The sequence below is a fragment of the Stigmatopora argus genome, chromosome 7 (assembly GCF_051989625.1).
Source record: "Stigmatopora argus isolate UIUO_Sarg chromosome 7, RoL_Sarg_1.0, whole genome shotgun sequence".
Lineage (NCBI taxonomy): Eukaryota > Metazoa > Chordata > Actinopteri > Syngnathiformes > Syngnathidae > Stigmatopora > Stigmatopora argus.
This window is the reverse complement of record NC_135393.1, coordinates 3,242,238-3,263,672: the sequence shown is the minus strand read 5'-3', so window position 1 is coordinate 3,263,672 and position 21,435 is coordinate 3,242,238. Positions and strand designations below refer to the sequence as shown.

General features: G+C 40.9%; 1 protein-coding gene across 1 annotated transcript in view; it reads right to left on the bottom strand.

Annotated features, from left to right (window-relative positions):
* Window positions 1–19,706, bottom strand: part of LOC144077587 (adhesion G protein-coupled receptor E5-like) — a 20,472-nt gene extending 766 nt beyond the window's left edge. Inside the window, exons 1-17 of the mRNA XM_077605447.1 lie at window positions 19,223–19,706; window positions 16,006–16,077; window positions 14,474–14,623; window positions 14,263–14,391; window positions 12,489–12,632; window positions 12,383–12,426; window positions 11,543–11,653; window positions 11,297–11,450; window positions 11,111–11,230; window positions 10,008–10,207; window positions 8,807–8,965; window positions 8,531–8,725; window positions 5,440–5,657; window positions 5,156–5,314; window positions 2,215–2,383; window positions 754–852; window positions 1–657 (exon numbers count right to left, since the gene is read on the bottom strand). The exon at window positions 1–657 is cut by the window's left edge and continues 766 nt beyond it. Coding sequence (XP_077461573.1) covers window positions 616–657; window positions 754–852; window positions 2,215–2,383; window positions 5,156–5,314; window positions 5,440–5,657; window positions 8,531–8,725; window positions 8,807–8,965; window positions 10,008–10,207; window positions 11,111–11,230; window positions 11,297–11,450; window positions 11,543–11,653; window positions 12,383–12,426; window positions 12,489–12,632; window positions 14,263–14,391; window positions 14,474–14,623; window positions 16,006–16,077; window positions 19,223–19,256 — 2,199 coding nt within the window. The 5' untranslated portion in view covers window positions 19,257–19,706 and the 3' untranslated portion in view covers window positions 1–615. The remainder of the gene's footprint in view (window positions 658–753; window positions 853–2,214; window positions 2,384–5,155; window positions 5,315–5,439; window positions 5,658–8,530; window positions 8,726–8,806; window positions 8,966–10,007; window positions 10,208–11,110; window positions 11,231–11,296; window positions 11,451–11,542; window positions 11,654–12,382; window positions 12,427–12,488; window positions 12,633–14,262; window positions 14,392–14,473; window positions 14,624–16,005; window positions 16,078–19,222) is intronic.
* Window positions 19,707–21,435: the final 1,729 nt, after the last annotated feature.

Below are 21,435 nucleotides of genomic sequence, written 5' to 3'. Positions count from 1 at the left end.
AAATCCTTCTGGAGAAATGGCCCATTGACCAGTGTCTAAATGCAAATGTGAACCAAAATATGGTGTTTCAAATATTCATGAGAGGTTCATATCGTCATTTTGTTAGATAATTATTTCATTGCATTCTCGTTTCATTTTGTCACAATGTGCGTCGTAGCCATCTGACTAGAGGCAGTTCATGTTTTATGTACTATACAACATTAGGCATTTGTTTTCTCTCCCATGGTGTGAGCTTTTCTCTCTAAATGACCCGTTAACTTCAAACATTCCATATGGAAAATACTCATTACATATTTCATTCATAAATTTCACAATGTCTTTTCTAAGCATAAGAGTAATTTCAAAGGAAATAGAGCTTATTTCACAATAAAGGTGTGCTCAAGATCAAGCAAGAGGAAATACAGCAAATATTCAGTGGCCTTGGTGAAATGTTTGAACAAAAGTTAATATCTTTTAGTAGAATGATGTACTTTTCATCTTTTCACATGAAACACTAGCTTTGTCGTAAGATCATCATCCAGGTGCCTTGGCTCATTATTTAAAAAAACAAAAACAAATCACAATATTATTAGCTACACCACATGTCTTTTGTTGAAAGGACACAAGCACATCAAATCATATGTTGGATTCTCCTGTGTTTTGCCCACTCCGGGAACCCTAAATGAACATATACAAAGTATTGTTAGAATAACATACATCGTAATTCTGTTTTAGTGGTGGGTGACGGGGGGAGGTTCAGTTGAAGATTCTTACATGTGAGTGACTGCTGGACGGATTTGTACTACTAAAGTCAGAGTATCTTTTTTTGGGCACGCAGATGCAGGAGAAAAAGTTGTAGTACTCCTCTCTAACCTGCAGACAGCAGCAGAAAATTAAGAGTAAACATGGTCACGATGTAATATATAGTAACAAACAGGTAAAGCTTGACTGCCACATTGTAATGCTATGCATTTTTTATTTGTTTCAATTATGTCAGTTACAGTGACATTAGTGCCATTGCAAGCTTGTATATATGAAAACGTGAGGTCAGAACGAGAGAAGGAATCTCGAGTGAGAAAAAAGGCTTCTTCAGATTGGAAGTGAAAATGCAAACAGGGTGAATGAAAAGACATAAACGTAAAAAAAACCTAAGCAAATTTTCTTATTCAGTATTCAGTCAATGAGGTTAGCTTTTTTTATATTTTAATGTGATTGTCAATTGTCTTTATTCACTCATTCATACATTTTCTGAACTGTTTATCGCAGAGGGCGCTGGAGTCTATCCCAGCTACCTATCGGCACCAGGCACGACACATAACACAATGTACAATTTTCATCTCATTTTCTGAACCACTTTATCCTCATTAGAGACGCGGGGGGTGCTGGAGTCAATCCTAGCTGTCTCCGGGCCAGAGGCGGGGGATACCCTGAATTGGTGGCCAGCCAATCGCAGGGCACAAGGACATGGACAACCATTCACCATACACTCATTCCTAGGGGGAAATTCAGTGTTCAACCAGCCTACCATGCATATTTTTTGGATGTGGGAGGAAATAGGAGAACCCAGCGAAAACCCACGCAGGCCCAGCGGCAACATGCAAACTCCACAAAGTGAGGACCGAATTGGGATTGAACCCTAAACCCCAGAACTGTAAGGCCAACGCGCTAAAACCTGGTTTCCAATTTGCCTATATTTCTTGAAGTTAATTGTAGATTGTGGGGCGGCCTGGTGACGCGAGTGGTTAGCGAATCGGCCTCACAGCTCAGGAGTCCTAGGTTCAAGTTAAGGTCGGTCCACTTGTGTGGAGTTTGTATGTTCTCCCCGGGCCTGCATAGGTTTCCTTCAGGAACTACGGTTTCCTCCCAAATTCCAAAAACATATATGGTAGGCAGTTTGTACACTCTAAAATGCCCATAGGTATGGTTGTCAGTGTGCATGGTTGTCCGTCTTTTTGTGCCCTGCGATCGGCTGGCCACCGATTCAGGGTATCCCCCGCCTCTGGCCCGGAGACAGCTAGGATTGACTCCAGCACCCCCCGCGTCTCTAATGAGGATAAAGTGGTTCAGAAAATGAGATGAGAATTGTACATTGTGTTATTTGTCGGTTTAGTTTCCACTCTTTGTTTTTTTTTTCTATCTGTAATGAGATTGCAAATAAAATCAGTTTGGAAAACACTTGTGCCTGGAGTACATGAGGATGTTATATAAAGTATATTGTACTGCAATGAACCCTACCTGTTTGGATAAAAGACAGTGCATGATGAAGACCAATGCTCCTTGCAGAGTGTTCAAGGCGATGAATATGTATTCCACCACTATGTTTCTCTTGCGAAACAAAAAGACTCCAAACACCCACATGAGTCCCAGGATGCACATCTGGGCAATGGCTGTAACTGTGAAAGCTCTGCAATGAAAGTCAGAAGGTGACAGGCAGAAAGGTTGGTATGGATAGACATGGAACAGTAGCTGTTGAGGTCATGTCAGGACATTACTTTTTTACTTTAGATAACTTCTCATTTTGAAAGATTCTAAAGTGTTCATTCATTTTCTGTACCACTTATTTAATAGGGGGGGGGGGAGAGGGGTGATGTATCTAAATTGATGCCCAACTAATTGCAGGCCACAAGGAGACAGACAACCATTCACACTCATACTCATACCTAGGGGCAATTTAGAGTGTTCAACCACCCTACCCGGCATGTATTTAGGATATATAGAAGGAACCCGGAATACCCAAGGAAATCCCTGTACCCTTGATTCCAGAACTGTGAGCTCGGCACCCTTACCACTCACCCACTGGGCCGCCCATTCAACAGTACTTTTCTCATCTCATTTTCTGAACCGCTTTATCCTCATTAGGGTCACGGGGGGTGCTGGATCCTATCCCAGCTGACTCCGTCCCAGAGGCGGGGGACACCCTGAATCGGTGGCCAGCCGATCGCAGGGCACAAGGAGACGGACAACCATGTACACTCACACCCATACCTAGGAGCAATTTAGAGTGTCCAATCAGCGTACTATGCATGTTTTTTGGAATGTGGGAGCAAACCGGAGTACCCGAAGGAAACCCACGCAGGCCCGGAGGGAACATGCAAACTCCACACAGGTGGGCCGACCTGGACTTGAACCCAGGACCCCAGAGCTCTGAGGCCGAATCACTAACCACTCGCTCCACCGGGCCGCCCCAACAGTACTTTTGTGAAAAATAAATAAATAAAAAAGATTGGGATTTTTGCAGTTAAATCGCATACATGAAAAAAAATATGAAAGGGCAAAAAAAATGTTTTTTTCCCCACAGTTGTCCGTCTTGACATGGATCTGAATTTTAATAGATTTAGGATTTTTATATAAAAGAAGAGGTTCTCAAAGTGTGCTACTATGAGTGTCACCAGTATTAGACTGCCTCCTTTTCTCCAGAAGGATCGCAACAGCTGGAACCTATTCCAGCTAACTATGGGCAGGAGGCGGGGTACACTCTTTCCGAACCTTTTATCGCGGGGAGTGCTGGAGTCTATCCTAGCTACGTATGGGCACAAGCGGGGGACAAACTCAATTGCTGACCAGCCTATTGCAGGGCACAAGGAGACAAACAACTACAGTAATCCCTCGAAAATCGCGGATATTGTAGACCAGATATGGCCACGATAATCGAAAAACCGCAAAGTAGGATCCACCCCTATTATTACTACATACCCTACTACATGTTTTCGCGCCTATACAAAAATACAAGTACTTAAGTACAATTATCAAGAAGTTTATTTATTAAATATTAGTTATAATCATCTAAAAAATATTAATATTGTATTAATATGTAAATATAATATACATGTAAACAAATGTAAATACTGTACTCACAGTGAAAATAGTTATCTATAAATTTAAAAAAACAGGTTAATGGGAGTTTGAGTCCAAGTTCTTCAAGGGGAACCCCCTTTCTTGTTTTTTAAAGCATGAGGACAGTCGAACTTGTTGATTAAGCCTGACTTTGCCATGAAGCCAGCCAGCAAGAACCCCACACATGAAGAGAGTCAAGCGATCCGTGTGAACCCTTGCACTTTCAGTTCATTTTTGAATATGAATGGCCGAGAAGGCATCCTCTTCCAAAAAACTTGTCGCGGCCTGTTTTGGCCGGCACGCGTGACCGGATCCCCGTAGCTATGCTACTCAGCCATGTCGTGGCTCTGCAACGTGGAAGTGGTAGTGGCTTCGGTAATGATTCTTCCACAGGGAGAAGGCATTTTAAATGACGATTCAAAATCCAAACAAAACTGGAAAAGGCTAGGCGTTTAGCTTTATCATAGTGGTAATGAGCGCGGTGGTAAATTCAATGGCAACAAAACAGGAGAGGGCAAAGTCTTGTACTCCTCAGCCTTCTATAATGTATGTCGCATCATTCTTCGTCTGCAGTGAAATTCTTCTTCATTGGTTCTGGCCACACAATTCAGCGCCGAAGAAGTAGCGGAGCCCTGACTTCCGCCATTTTTCATCTGTCTTCCGTTTGCGACTTTCAGTGTGGATTTTGATATGTTTATGAACTGTAATTTTATAAGAAAAAATCAGTGATGTAGTGAAGCCCCAAAAGTTGAAGCCGCGATATTCGAGGGATTACTGTAGTTTGTAGGATCACAGTATTCATGTGCACACTCATATCTCAGGACAATTTGGAGTGTTCAATAAGGTTACCAGCATGTTTTTAGGATTCAGGAGGAAACACACGAGCAAGGGGGGAATGCAAACTCCACACAGGAAGTCCAAATCCAAAGATTGAACACTTGACCTCATTACTGCAAGGCAAATGTGCTAAACTTTCCACTCTGTGTCGCCAAGTACAACCAACAAAAGATTTACATATAATCTTTTAGAACGGTTTCCTTTCAACTACATTTTAGAATGCATTATGATGGGTTAGAATGTATTGAAGCTCTATTTAAGTAATTTAATTTAACAGCATAGGGATGAAAAGAGCTACATACGGCTATGGTGCTACAATATTTAGGCATCTCTGCTGTATTTCCTGAACTCTATGGCCGTATGGCCATTTCTGTATTTTAATGTTGAGTAGGAGATTTTTTAATCCTAATGTCCTGATTCATTAATTTAAAGAAATGTTGATAACAAGCAAGAAGGGAAGAAAAACAAACAAACAAATAAAATTACCCAAATTGTTCTCACTAACTTTAATTTGTTGAGCTTGGATAAGTCTGGGTTTAGGCTGCTGAACTTTTGGGCCAGTTTCCAGACAGTGACGATGAAGAAGAAGACATTGAGGAAGATGATGACGCACACAGGGCCATAGAAACTCCAGATGAGGCCGTCTTTGAGGGAAAGCCAACAGCTGCAGAGTAAATACATATAAATGTCACTGTCATGTGGTTTCAAGTAAAAGCAGGTTTCTGCTGTGCACTCAAGTGCTAGCAATCAAACACAAACGTCTGATCCTTTTCTAAATACCACACTTACTGCTCTTTAGTGCCATATCCTTTGGGTCTGATGATGGCCGTTAGAATGACAACAAACAAGGGTGTCACATATCCAAAGAGGATTAAGTATAGGGGCCGAATACTGGCATCAAATACCAGGACCACCATACGATACAGCTGCACCCCCTCAAGCAGCATCCATGCAAACACCCCCATGAAGAAAAAATGGAGAATAGCAGCAATAAACCTGCAGCCGCCCTGTAATGAAATATAAACACATGAAAAGTTGAAGTAGCACAAAGATCTGGGGAATTAAACGACTTTTGTTTGCTCATTAGCTTCGTTGAGCTTTCCAGAAGTGCAAAGATTTTGGTTACCAAAAAATATTTTTTATTATTCAAATTTTAGGGAATTTAGGTCACAAAATCAGAGAAAACACCTAAAGGGGAATACAGGAAATATTGGAGTATTTTTGCTGCTTTACTATTTTCCCGGTACTTGTGATCTCACTGTTCATAAATTCACTCTCTAACACAACAGCAACTTTAAAACTCAAACATTGACGTGACTGTTTCTAAAAGTGAGAGTTTATTGAACATCTATACCAGGGGTTGGCAAACTATTCCACAAAAGGCCGCAGTGGGTGTGGGTTTTCATTCCAATCCATAAAGAGGACACCTTTTCACCAATCTGGTGTCCTACAATTGCAGTCAGTGGATTGCAGTCAGGTGCTTCTTGTTTTCTACAGAAATCTCATTGGTCAAAGTGTCTGTGCTGGATCAGTTGGAACAAAAACCTGCACCCACAGCGGCACTTGAGGACTGGTTTGCCCACCCCTGATCTATACCAAAATGAGCTAAACAAAATTATAAAATTCACACATTGTATCTAGAGTTATTTTGATTGAGGATGTGGACTGGAGGAAAGGTATCAATTTTACAAATATACTCCTGTTATAAATAATGTCAAATATTTTATGACAGAAAATTACACTCATTCGTCAAGAATAAAATACCTCCGGACCACATCTTTAAACAGCGTTCCTTGTACAACTGTACGTTAAATTGATGGAACAATATTTATAGTTAATGTCCACAGTGATCCTTTTTAATATCATTGTATGATGTAGCAACCACTACTTGTTGCATTAACAGGCTTGGTCTGTATGTTATCCTAATAATAAACAAAATTAAACTAACATATTAATGCTAAATCTCATCTCATTTTGTCAACTTATAAGTTTTTCCCATATTCTATGTTTTTTGATCACTCCAAATTGTGTATGCCGTATAACAACTTTTGTAAGGGAAAAATATTTTTTAAAGTACGTTTCTTTGTATAACTGATCTCATTTGACCTATTTCGGCTCTAATCTGGATCATCTCGGTTACTGGTCGCAGACAAAAACATCATCGTCGACTGCTAATATTGTCATGATTTCAGCATGATATGCGCACTCGAATTCCCCTTTCACACGTCCGCCTTTTCACTATATAAATATAGCGCATCAGCAAGCAATGTACCCAGACAGTCAAGCTGTCAGCGTCATACAGCGACATCTACAGAATCTTGAATTTAGTGCATACAAAAGGCGCACCGACTGATTGGGCACTATGTCCACTTTGGGGAAAAAATTTAGACTTTTAAGTGTGCCCTATGTGAGAAAATATGTGCATCATTGCATTTGTACGGTTTATTATTGCTTAATAAAGGGAATTGCAATCATGAATAAGGTGAGCAATTGGCCAAGCTTTGACAGGTGTGAATGGATCAGCTCTAAACACTCAGCAGGGTTCTCGGGCAGTCATGGGAGTTCACCCAACCTGTCTACATGTTCTTTGTTGGCTTGGACAAGGAATTTGTCCAAGCCAACAGTCACATTTCAATTTCAATTGAATTTCCCGCAGGAGGGGGTACTCTGGGAATATGGGGCAATGAAATCCCTAATACATGGGGTTCGGTCCGTGTATGAGCGGTGTCAGAGTCTTGTCCGCATAGTCAGCGGTAAATTGGACCCATTTCAATTGGAGGATGGACTCCGCCAAGGCTAACGTTCGTTACCGACTCTGTTCATAAATTTTATGGACAGAATATCTAGACGCAGCCATGGTGTTGAAGGTGTCCAGTTTGGCGGCTTCAGTATTGTATTCCTAGTTTTTGCAGAGGATATTAAATTCATCAGGCCTCGATTTCTAACTTTCACTGGAACGATTCGCAACTGAGTATGAAGTGGTTTGTATGAAAATCCAACCCTCTAAATGTGAGACCATGGTCCTGAATCCGGAAAAGGTGGGATGCCCTCTCTGGGCCAGGGGTGAGGTCTTTCCCCAAGTGGAGAAGTTCAAGTATCTTGGGGTCTTGTTCACAAGGGAGGAATAAATGGAGTGGAAGATTGACAGGTAGATCGCTGCAGCGACTGAAGTGATGCATACTCTGCATCGATGCATTGTGGTGAAGAAGGAGTTGAGCGGTAAGGCGAAGCTCTCTATTTACCAGTCGATCTACGTTCCTACCCTCATCTATGGTCATGAGCTGTGGAATGTGACCGAAAGAACAGGATCTCAAGCAACTGACATGATGTACAGACTCTCTGTTACAGATAAAGTGAGAAGCTCGATCATCCAGTAGGGGCTCGGAGTAGAGCCACCGTTCCTCCACATGGAGAGGAGCCAGATGAGTTGGCTTGGGCATCTGATTAGGATGCCTCCTGTACGCCTCCCTGGTGAGGTGTTTCGGGCACATCTCATCAGGTGGAGGCCACGGGGCTAACCAAGGACATGCTGAGCTGACTATGTCTCCTGGCTGGCCCAGGAAATACTTTGGTACTCCCAGAAGAGCTGGATGAAGTGGCTGGGAAGAGGGAAGTCTGGACTTCCCTGCTGAAGCTGCTGCCCTTGCGACCCGACCTCAGATACGCAGAAGATGAGAAACGAAATGTTGGCAAGTATTGATGCAAATATTTTTTAAAAATCATAATATTCACAAAAGGTTTTTAAATACTATATTCTGAAGCTTAATGTTGCTTCTATTTTTAGCATAAGCCATTTTACAAACGGCACTCCACACCTATGTTGTATGCAAATGAAAGAAGTGCGGCAATGTCAATGTCATCTTGATCTAACATACTGTACCTCGGGTTTTGTTTGGGAAATGCCGGCCAGGAAGATGAGGTCAGCAATAAATAGGCAGATGCAAAGGTGCAGGTGAATGGTTGTCCGTGTCCCTTGTATTGAGCGGCAGAACTTGAATGTAAAGATGCAAATACTCAGGCACAAAAGGGAGAGGATCAGTCCAATTTTTGTTATCAGCTGGATGGCAAAGGATTGCTGGTGGAAAACATTCAACAGTGTAAAACCATTTTGAATAAATAGATAAGTGTTAAAGTGTTGTTAAATTGTGTTTCTTACATTTATGGGATAGTGAGCCATCAACACGGCAAAACTACTGAGATGTTCACATCGACACACTGTGTGGGTGGCATTTGATTTCTGATGACGGCAACCGTCCACGGCCCAGGCACCCCTATTATTCCAGTATGCACAGATGTAGCTTGCCTCTGATTTGTCCTAAACCACATAAGAAAAGCCATGAGTGCACACTTTCCAACATTCCAGAACTTGTGGTTTCCTTGATCAAAGCAAATCTTCCCAACCAGAGTGAATCAAAAGTGTGATTTGCCTGTTTTCCTTTGCATGGTTTATGAATTGAGTCCTATGCTTCAAAACAAATGTCAAATATCGCTTTGCAGAATAGTGACTGCTTGCCTTTTAGAACACTACTTCAAGCACAAGTAAAGGATAGACGGGACAATTTAGCTACAATGGTGTGAATTAAGCAGTTTTGTTGAATTTATATATTCTCCACATATACTACAACAGTATTTCCCAATTGTTTTTTAGCTGCAACACACTTTGCATTGCAAAAATCTCAAGGCACACGACCAAATGAAAATCTTCTGATTTAGAACTCTCCCACCTACACTTACAATAAAAGGTCATTCTCATTCTCAACAGGAATCAAAGAAAGACAAAAATGTATTTCAATATATAATTTCTCACTCTGACCTCACGTCGCCGAAAATCGAAGTCCATAAACCCCAAACAACTTCCGGATCACGTGATGTAAAAATATGTACCAAATTTATTCACGTTATTCCATGATTTTTTCTCTCTCAAATTTAGACCAATCTCTTGATATTATGCAAAAAGTATTTTTGTAGTCACACAGAGTTTATGTCACCAAAAGTTAAAGCCCATGAAACCAAACAACTTCTGGTTCATGGTACATTAAAAATAAGCAATAACTGTAAGCTTGTAATATTACAATTTGAATCTTGTAATATTACAATTTGAATCTTGTAATATTACAATTTGAATCTTGTAATATTACAATATGGATGTTCGTCCTTTTTAAATTTTAATCTCATAATATTAAGATATTTCTCTTGGAATATTACAATATATATGACTTCATGCCAGATAATTTCCCACGGCACTCCTGACCATCGTTCACACTGTTTGGGAAACACTGTTTCTACTAGAAAACCTCAATATACCATTTGAAAACAAAAGGTTAGGACCTACTCAGTCTAAATACAGTATGACAAACCTCAAGATGCCTGAGTGTAAGGGTGACTGATTGGCTCAGATTATGAGTGGATGGGTTAGACACCACAACAGACACAACCCGGGAGAAAATTTCAAAAGTCGGTTGAACATCATCCTTTTCAAATCCATGGAGCTGGTCATAGGAGTGGTTAACAGATTTCTCCAGGTTATGGTAGTTCAACAAAGCAGCCAGAGCAAAGCCTACAATGGAAGAGATTACAAATGCTTGATCATTTTACCAAGGAAAGTGAAATGATAAAGAGGATTGTTTTACTTATTTGTGTTAGAAAGCACAGCTCTCTTCATCACAATCATTTTCTTTCTTTTTTGTGGTGAATGATCGAAACTTCATTATCATTCATCCATCATTTATCTTCCATATCGCCGTACCATCGTTGCTGGAGCATAACCCAGCTGTCTTCGGGCGAAAGGCAGACTACACCCTAGACCGGTCGCCAGTCAGTTGTAGGGCACGCAGAGAGACAAACGACCATCCGCACTCCCAATCATACCGCTAACAGCGGGAATCGACTCGGCACCTGCCCGCACCGAAGTCAGGTGAGTGAACCTCTACACCACGAGGCGGCCATGATCGAAACTTGTTTTGTGCTTTAGTGCTCATGCTTTAGATTTCAATGGGTTTTGTATTGTCGCATATTCATATACATACATACTACATATTTTAAAGAATTATATTAACAGAACATTCATATCTCATATAGCATTTATCTTCATTAGGCCAGTGGTAATCTCAAAAATTATGCTAGCCCACTTTCTGCTCAAGGGAGGCTGGGAGGTTGTCATTCAATTTTAGGGTCACTCAAAAATGAGGTTGAATTTCATGTTCAATATACATTAAATAATCAAAATTAGTGAAAGGCATAAAATTAGGCACTTCCAAAACCTTTGGCCAAATTAACTTTGTAGAAGGCAGAAATATAAGGCAGAATGTAGAAATTTCTCTTTTGCGTCATTGCTTTTCACTGGAAAGTTCAGATGAGCCAAGAATTTCAGTTTTTACTTATGCTAACAATTTGTCATTGACAGAGATCTGCTGTGGTGATTATTTGTTTTTTTTAGAAAGTGGTAAATGAAAAGGTTTACCAGGATATGCTCCTGTTCCAGCGGCTGTTGACCAGTCGGTATCGAGTGTCGAGTTTTCTGTCCACAGATGAAGTGGTCCAGTGGGCGGAGACCTTCCTCTCCGCACTTCAATCTTTACAGCTACCCCAACATACAATTACATGAATCCACACAACCCTCATGTCAACCTTAGAAACTGGGCTTTACCTGTCTGATTTGAGCCCATTGTGGTGTTATCATTTCTGAGCTGTGGACCAATGAGTTTGATGGAGTCTTCCATAGTACTGAGCAGCTCATACATGTCTTCGCTTGTGTCCTTGTCAGGTGATGATAGGACAGTCTCAGATGCTGTCAAAAGTCTCTGTAATAGCACAAAGGATAAGGAATGTGCTTGAAAGTGTGTTATGGGAGTCCACCATGTGTCTACATGTGCTTTGTGTTTTCTTTCCTGACCTCCAGTAGCGCATCTCCATCCACTTTATTTTCATTGCTGGGATCTGGATTAGCCAGAGCCATACAGCTGTTTCTCATTATAGACAACAGATCTGCCAAGCCACTGTTATACTGAGAGCACGGACAGAATAATAACACAGTTCAGCTTTCAAAATTGTACTTGAATTTAGACATAAAAATGTCAGGGGTCCAGTATGTAAATAAAGCAACCTCCATCCTCCTTAATTATTCAATTTAACTGATCTGGACTGGCAACATGCTGAAATAATTATGTTCAGTCTGGTTTTGTCACTCATTCTATACGCATGCAGGTTGGGTTAAACCAGTGCTTCTCAAATAGTAGGGCGGCCCTCCTATGGGGTGCAGAGAGATGCCACGGGGGGTGTGAAGCAATGCCTGGGAGCTTCTGACTCAGCAAACACTGTCACTCGGTGGATAGCAGTGGCACGCTCACTGTCAGAGTTTGCTTAGGGAGTTATCCAGAAGTGTACTTAGAATTTTGTAGAAAAATACTATTTTTTTGGTTTGGGGGGAGCCAAAATTTTTTATTCTTCCTGGGTGGGGCGCAACAGAAAATAAGTGAGAAGCAGTCAGCGGAGTCAGTGTTTACACTAGGCAGGTTTTTGTCGTTTTTGTGAGAGCTTGTCTATTTTTGTTTGGTTAACATATTGATATTGGAATGCTGTTAACAAGTTATTCAAATTTGGAATCCTAACAAAACTAGATTCTAACAATGAGTCACTCATGAAGACAGGTCGCCATTGATGACATTCTTGTCTTGTCAACTGCATAATACGAAAAGTAGTAGAGTACATACGAGAAATGAACTGCACAAGTTACCTGTGAACTTCCCCTGCTTGCATCAAAGGTTTTGCAATTCAGTTCTAAAGAAAAGGAATGTTTCAGTTTGACAATGAAGACCCACAAAAGTGATACAAACACTCACGAGAGCAAAGGGTCCTTTCAATGCCGTAGTTGGTATATCCCTTTTCACAAATGCACCAGTAACCTCCAATAGTATTTTTACAACTTCCTTTACTTCCACAGATGTCTTCTTTTTGCATTTTAGCTTCCTCACATTCGTCAATGTCTATAGGAAACAAAAACAGACAGACACTTATCATCTGCAACAATAAGTGCACATGCTAGATCAGTGGTAGGTTAAAAGTAAAACTTCATGACTCGCCTATCCCAGCTGACTTCAGGGTAAATGGGAAGTACACCGTAAACTGGTTACCAGTCAGTCGTAGTCCACACATAAAGTCAGTCAACCATTCCCACTCATAATTACACTGCCACCGAGTGAAAAACGATCTGACAGTGCCCGCACTAAGGGCAGGCGAAAGAACTATGCACCATGGGGTCGCCCCATATCCTCTTGACTATCAGTAGTTCAAATTTGTCTCTGTAGAAGACATTTGTAAACCTAAACATCTCCCACCCAGTGCATCCAATCGCATTAACTCCATTTGTGTTCTATAGAGGACATTCAGAGCTTTCCAATGATACCAAATTTATTTTGCAGTATTCCAATTACTTCACATATTTTGGGGAAATTCAAAATAAATGTGATTGGACAACATTTTTTTTCCTGGTAGTCAGGAGGATATCTTAAACTATTACTAATGATAAAATACTGGACGCTGTTATTGACTAACATTTGTTCTGTCAAAAAAAGGGAACGCCGAAAATGTTTCCTGTCATTCATTCATTTTCTGAACTGCTTATCCTCACAACGGTCATGAGGGGTGCTAGACCTTATCCCAGCTAACTACGGGCACCAGTCAGGTGGATGACACTCTGAATTGGTGGCCAGCCAATCGCACGGCGCAAGGAGACTGACAACTATTCTCTCTCAAATTCATACCTAGAGGAAATGTATTTGTTCACCCAGCCTACTCTGCATGTTTTTGAGGAATGAGGGAGCTTTCTGTTATATTAGCTTAAAATTTCCGATAAAAAAACTACATTTCAACTTTTGTTTTAGAGGAAACAACTGTAAAAAGTAAGGCAGTATGTCTGTCGATATTGCACCCTCTTTCACCGTTGCAGTCACACGTACTAACTTCTAAACCAATGATGCAGACTGGCTTCAGCCACAAGTATATACTCTTTTCGAGTCTTCTTCATTCAATCACTGTCTCCAACAGGTGTTCAGTAGATCCACAGTCAGCATGCTTGACAGCAAAAAAATCACAATGTGGGTTTAAATCCCGGATGAAAGGGTTTGACGCGAGTGTCAATGTTTCCATGAAGGAAAGTTCCATATAGTTCATAGTGTGAAAGAAATTGCTATATATTTTTTTTACAATCAGTAACAAAACATCAAATGAAATCAAACCCCCCAAAACTTTAGCACACTTTCTGCATCCGTTTTTTTTATTGTTGTGCTAGAGTTGGTTTCTCATCTCTCAACACCTCGCTGGGTTTCCGTAGAAGGAAGCTGCGTCTCCACGATGCAAACTCCACACAGTTGGACCGACCTGGATTTGAACCCAGGACTCCCACTGTGAGGCGGACGCACTAACAACTCATCCGCCGGGCCACCCAGTATTTTAGTTGTTTTAATTTATTTATTTTTATGTCGTTTTTACAGTGTCCCTAAGTGAATTTTAATATTTTCATCATTCACTTCCATCCACCATTTCCAGCATCAAGAGCATGGTCATGAAATTATGGCTGTGACAAGAATGGTCAAAATGAATCAACATTGCAATCACCTCTGCAGCCTCCATTTGTGCTGTTTTTGGTGTACCCCGATTTGCAGTCACATCTGAAGCTCCCAATAGTGTTAATACACACAGCCATGTGACCGCAGATCTCTGTATCAATGTTACACTCAATTGTATCTAACGGAGAAGCACAAAAGGACTGGTAAGAGAGGTGATACAAAGAAACATGCAACTAGTTGGCCCAAGCATGTCCACTTACCTTCACATTGTCCTTGAACCCCGGTGAAGTTCACGTTTCCATTTATGTTGGTGAAGCCAGGCTCACACTGACAGTAGTAGCTGGCATTCGTGTTGAAGCACAGTGTATGCTCACCACACTGTCCTGGGGATTCTTTACACTCATTCACATCTAAACATTTGGAGGAAATCGGTGTAGAATTAGTTTTACAGCATGCAGTGTTGGCAGCAGATTGTGGTTTACTGCAAAGACACTGCCAGGGTTCTATTTTGATGACCTAATTTTGAAACATTTGGGATAAAACTTGAAATAAAATTACTAATCTCATCTCATTTTCTGAACCGCTTTATCCTCCTTAGGGTCGCGGGGAGTGCTGGAGCCTATCCCAGCTGACTCCGGCAGAGGCGGGGGAAACCCTGAATCGGTGGCCAGCCGATTGCAGGGCACAAGGAGACAGACAACAATATACACTCACACCCATACCTAGGGGCAATTTAGTGTGTAAAAAAAAATCCAAATAATTTACATTTCAGGTTAAGTGCTACTGGGCGGCCTGCCGGCTGAGTGGTTAGCGCATCAGCCTCACAGTGGGAGACCTGGGTTCAAATCCAGGTCGGTCCACCTGTGTGGAGTTTGCACGTTCTCCCCGGGCCTGCGTGGGTTTTCTCTGGGTACTCCAGTTTCCTCCCACATTCCAAAGACATGCATGGTAGACTGATTGGACATGTTAAATTTCCCCTAGGTTTGAGTGTGAGCGTGAATGGTTGTTTGTCTCCTTCTGCCCTGCGATTGGCTGGCCACCAATTCCGGGTGTCCCCCACCTCCAGCCCGAAGTCAGCTGGGATCAGCTACAGCAGCCCATAGTGAGGATAAAGCGGTTCAGAAAATGAGATGAGATGAGAGAGGTTAAGTGCTACTGTGCAAATTATATCTCTCTCATCTCATCTCATTTTCTAAACCGCTTTATGCTCATTAGGGTTGCGGGGGGTGCTGGAGCCAATCCCAGCTGTCTCCGGGCCAGAGGCGGGAGACACCCTGAATCGGTGGCCAGCCAATCGCAGGCAAATTATATAATCATTCAATATTTTTGGGTGTATAAAAAAATTAGGTGTGTGATTCAATTTGATTTTTTGATAAAGCTATTAAAATTCAACAGGAAATTCCATTTCCATACAAAATAAGAGAAAAACAATGCAGCATGATTTTTTTTTGACTATTTACATCATTTGTAATTTACGAATCGTTAAAAACATGTTAAAGTCCCAAACCTATTAAAAAGTTTTACGGAGTCATAGATTTATATGGATTGGCAGATGTCATGGCCCTCTGGAGGAAACTAATAGCTACAATATGTATTCTTGTATGACCTACAAGAATACATAATTGATGTATCTTTTGGCACATGTTAATATATTAGCAAATTTAGGTACATGGATATCAAATAGTATTCAAATTGCCTGCCAATGACAGTAATCAAATCCAATTTGTCTGTTCAAATGCATTGGGCGTCTATCACTGTCAGTGAAAGAGCTAACTACGGTCAAAGTTATTACCATTACACCATTCTTCCATTTTCATGCCACTGCCACATGCATGCAAGCATTTCTTAATTGTGCACATCATTCCTGTAGAGAAAGAAAAAAACTTTTAGTTCCTCCAAACAAAACAATCATCAATCCATTTTCTATCTGCCATTGTAGAAGTTAATGTCTGCAGAGCAAAATGCTTCTATTAATCTTCCTTCCTCTTTTTATGTCAGTTAGTTAATTCAGCTGTGTCCATGGCCAACATGCTCCAATGCCTAAGATATTGTCTGCCCTAAATATATGATTTTGAATTTATATTTGAAGTTTTTTTTTTTACTTTGAGAATTAGAGTATAGACATTATTTCTCATTGTCATGCATGTGACTGACAGTCATCATGTGTCTTCACCAACAAGTGTCTGTCTTGTGAAATTTATTAGGGCTTGTGCTGTAATGTCCTGTTCCTGTCAGACGCCCACATAGTTTCACGATGATACAAGGTAGGTTTCACGAACAAATTATTTTATTAGGGTGGCAAGACCAAATTATGCAATGTCTAAGTTGAGAATTATAATTATGCTCCATGTTTGGTGTTATTTGGTATGTTCGCAACCATGACAACACCCCCCACCCCTCACACACTAGATTGGCCTGACAACAGCTGTCCAAAACAGCATTATGTTTGTGTGTCGCCCTCCACTATCTACAATGAGCCCCATGTCCGTAGTGGGGCAGGAGCTCTGGTTAAACCAGTGAAGATAAAAACAGACACAATTTAAAAGTAAGAGAGGAAACAGCGTGACTGCCTCTAAGACGGTGACTAAAACACCCAGGGGCAGGAAATAAACAAAGTGGGACTTTGTGTCTTGTTTACTGCTGACGTTCATTCAAAATGAGAACCATGTATATACGGTTTACATCAATTCGATAAGTGTCGCATTTCTTGGATTTCCTTTCTGTTTCTGTATCAGTCACATTGGTGCCTATACTTCATGACCCGTGGCCTATTACTTGCACTTGCACATCGCAGACTAATGTTCACTTCGATAAAAGGTCAGATGAGAGATACATTGCACTTCTTAATCAAATGATGACCAAAGAACACCTTTTTTCCCTCCTACACGTGTTCCTTTTTTAAAAATTGAATTCCAATCCCTCAAAAAATAACATGAATTATCAATAAATCATGCAGATAATAATATGGCGTTGTTTCTGAACAAAGCAAAAATGTGCGTGTATTTGTCTCTGATACTGCACAAACCAGACTTTGGCTCTTTTTTTATTTTTATTTTTTTACCTTTTCTAAAATTAATGACAAAGTTTAAAAGAAGAGTAAAGGCTATTGAATTACTTACTCTATCAAAGGTCCATTGTAACATAGTTTCTTTAGTACAACAATAACTCATAATAAATGAAGAAAATTGTCTCTATACTGTCATAAATTGTCTGTTATAATTCATTAAAATGTTGCATTAATTCCGAAATACATTTTATACCAAATTATTCATATTCTCACCATATTTTGATGGTGATTTAGTAAAAAGTGTTTTTGAAAATATAATTTACTTTATTATTATCATTATTTTTATGCTTACACCAGATAATAATATATGGCCAGTATGAACGTTGGAAAAATAACTATTGTGATAAGGTTTGTCAAGATAATATTCTTTCACTAATTTCTTCCTCCATTCAGGCACCTAATTTCCTGAATGTAAACTATAATAGATTAGTTTTATATAAAGCAAAATATTGCACATCTTCCAAACATAAAACATAAATACCTACTAACAAAAATGATAAATATTTCTATTAGTAGAATGACAACAATGATCAAGATTTGACTTAATTGCGTCTATGTTTAAATAAATTGGACACTAACTTATATATACGCACATTACATAAATTGAGTGAGTGACTAAAATGTAGTCACTTAATAGAGATCACAGTTCTGGGGTTGGGGGTTCGATCCCAGGTTGGTCTTCGATGAAGGGAGTTTGTATGTTCTTCCTGGCCTTGTGTGGGGTTTCTCTGGGTACTCCAGAGTCCTCCCAACTAGTAAAAATACGCAGGCCAGGCTGGTTGAAAACTTTCGCTCCTAGGTATGCGTGTGAGCGTGAATGGTTGTCGGTCCCCTTGTTCCGTGCGATTGGCTGGCCGCCAATTCAGGGTGTCCCCTGACTGGTGCCCGTAGTTAGCTAGGATAGGGTCCACCAACCCCCGCAACCCTTGTGAGAATAAGCAGTTCAGAAAATGAATGAATGAATGAATGATATGTCCTGGACTGGTTTCTTTCACTGCTTGGAGCTGATTGAGAGCACAACAATAAATGGGGTGTCTTCATTTATCAATATAACATACATTAATTCATTCATTTTCTTAACCGCTTTATCCTCACTAGGGCCGTGGGGGGTGCTGGAGCTTAACCCAGCTGACTTCGGGCCAGAGGTGGGGGACACCCTGAATCGTTGGCCAACCGATCGCAGGGCATGACCAGACGGACAACCATGCACGCTCCCACTCATACCTAGGGGCAATTTTAGTGTCCAATCAGCCTAACATGCATGTTTTTGGAATGTGGGAGGAACCCAGAGTATCCAGAGAAAACCCACACAGGCAATATAAAATACAAACATACATCAAATATATAACTGACTATGTAGTACATGAACAATATACTGTAATACTGTATTTTACTCGTAAAACAGGATTTTATAATAATTGTAACAAAACATTAACAGGAGTTTACTGTGGTTTTAGTTTGCAGTGAGGTAAAACTCTTTCCATCTTATTGAGAGCCTTTGACGAAAAAAATAATACTAATATTTGCGTTACCTATTGTGGCTTCAGGCGGACCACAATAAACAGGAAAATGACTTCAAAAACACCTAATTCTAAATCCTAAATCAAAGTTTTAATACAGTTCTTTGATTGATGGCATATTTAGAGGCATGGTCAATACTTGACACAGATCCTTACAGTACAACAGCATTCAATTAAAGTTCACTTTATGTATTAAGGTAATTCCATTGCTGCATCTCAGCCTTACAAGGTGTGACCAGTATGACATTCGTCAGTGAATGCGACAACACAGTTTGGCCACAAATGAACAATTGTATAGTTTCGGGTGGTTGTTCAGAAAATAAATGTCGGTAAAGACATCGCATTTCATAAGCAACTCTTTATCATTTACATCTCTTCCCAGTGTCAAACAATTGCTCACACAATAAAAATGAATGACATACCAAGAAAAAGGAGAAGTTTTTTTGCTCCACTCATGTTCAAACAGCAGAACTGCCAACTTTGTGACGGATTTCTTAAGTCTTCGTAGTAGCGTCCTTGGAATTCAGACAGCTTAAACTCCACAAAGAAAGCAGCACAAAGAGAACCTCCGGAGACTATGTGTATACGAGAAGTACAAGCTTTTCCCTTCTCAATCTGAGCACGCCTCCTGCGGGCCTCCCCAGCCCTCTTGTTCTCCCTCCCCTTTTCTCCTTTTACACACAGTTATCCCCTCCTCACGCTTTCCCTTTCTCTCCACCTTTTCCACACGGGTTTAATTCTCACGCTGGCATTGTATCACAATACCCGCATAGACCGCCTCTATGTCTTCCCTGTCTACAGGCCAGTCAGTGTGCTCTATTTCAGGACCAACCGGCCTCTCCCTCATGGGACACATAGAGGCGAGGCAACGAACTGTTTCTGACGAGGACGATGACTCACATTCTGCACAGCTGCTTTTTGACTTGCCAGTAAGCGATCTTATATCCCTTCCCTAACTGCCAATCCTCCTTCACTGGCTCCTTGTCCCTTAATGTTTCACCCAGTTCCATCTCTTCCCAGCGCCAACACACAGGAAGTAGATAGCCTAATTGTGGACAGGATACCTTGTTCATACTCACATTTGAAAGGGTTCTACAAATCAATCAATGATCCATCCATCTATCTATCCATCCATCCATATCTATTTTCTATCCATCCATCCATATCTATTTTCTATCTATCCATCCATATCTATTTTCTATCCATATCTATTTTCTATCTATCCATCCATATCTATCTATCTATCTGTCTGTGTGATGGGCCATGGATCCCAAGGGGAAAAAAGAAACATAATGGAGTAAAACAGAGGAGTCAACGTTTCTTCGACCGAAAGGAGAGAAAAAGTATGATTGCATTACTTCTAGAGCAGTTGTTCTTAACCTTGTTGGAGCTACCGAACCACACAAGATTTGTATGCGCATTCACCGAACCCTACTTTATTGTAAAATATAATGGGATTTTTTTTTCAAATTCATGATACAGTAATACCTCGACATACGAGTGACCCAACATACGAGGAATTTGAGATATGAGTAAAATTCCGAGCAAATATTTACCTTGAGATACGAGACACATTTTGAGATATGAGCATTCAAGACAGCCAGGTGGCCAGGCTGTGAGAGACTGCTTATGATTTCAGCGCACTGTCTTTCTCGCCACATCTCCCTCATGCAAAGATCTCTACGAGCACTTTGGCGGAGCTTTGCATTTTTTCTGTGTTATTTTTTTGCGTTAGTGAGTGCATAATTAAGGGAAACACATTGGATCCAAAGCAAGCCGGTGCAATGAAGGGTAGTGCAAAGAAAAGGCGTATAATGACAATCGACATTAAGCACGAAATAATCGAAAAACATGAGTAGTGCACGCGTGACTGAGCTGGCTCGCCAATATGTATGGAGAAGGAGGAAGTTCGCCTCGAAAGCCGCAGTGGAATACATTAAACTCTTTGCCTTGGTTATTGCACAAGAAGGTTTCAAAAGACTCAAAAGTCTTAGAAAAGAGAGTAGCGGATCACATTAACAGCAGTCCGTACATACTGAACAGGATGCAATTTGGCTTTAGAAAACATCATTCTACTGAGATGGCTAAGTTATATAAAGGTGGTGTCATTGGTACGGATTTCATTGATCTTAGAAAAGCATTTGACAGCATCAACCACCAAATACTGCTGACCAAACAGTCTAGTTTTAATTTCTCGCCAAGTACCCTAAATTAAATTGAACCATACACATCTGTAAGATCACAGTCTCATTTTCTGAACCGCCTTATCCTCATTAGGGTCCCAGGGGGTGCTGGAACCTATCCCAGCTGACTCCGGGCCAGAGGCTGGGGACACCATGAATCGGTGGCCAGCCAATCGCAGGGCACAAGGAGACGGACGACCATGCACACTCATAATCATACCTGGGGGGGGGGGGGTTATTTAGAGTGTCCAATCAGCCTACCATCCATGTTTTTGGAATGTGGGAGGAAACCGGAGTACCCGGAGGAAACCCATGCAGGCCCGGGGAGAACATGCAAACTCCACACAGGTGGACGTGACCTGGATTTGGAACGAGGACCACAGAGCTGTGAGGCGACGCGCTAACCACTTGCGCCACCGGGCCGCCCAGATCACAGTGTATCAGAATGAAAA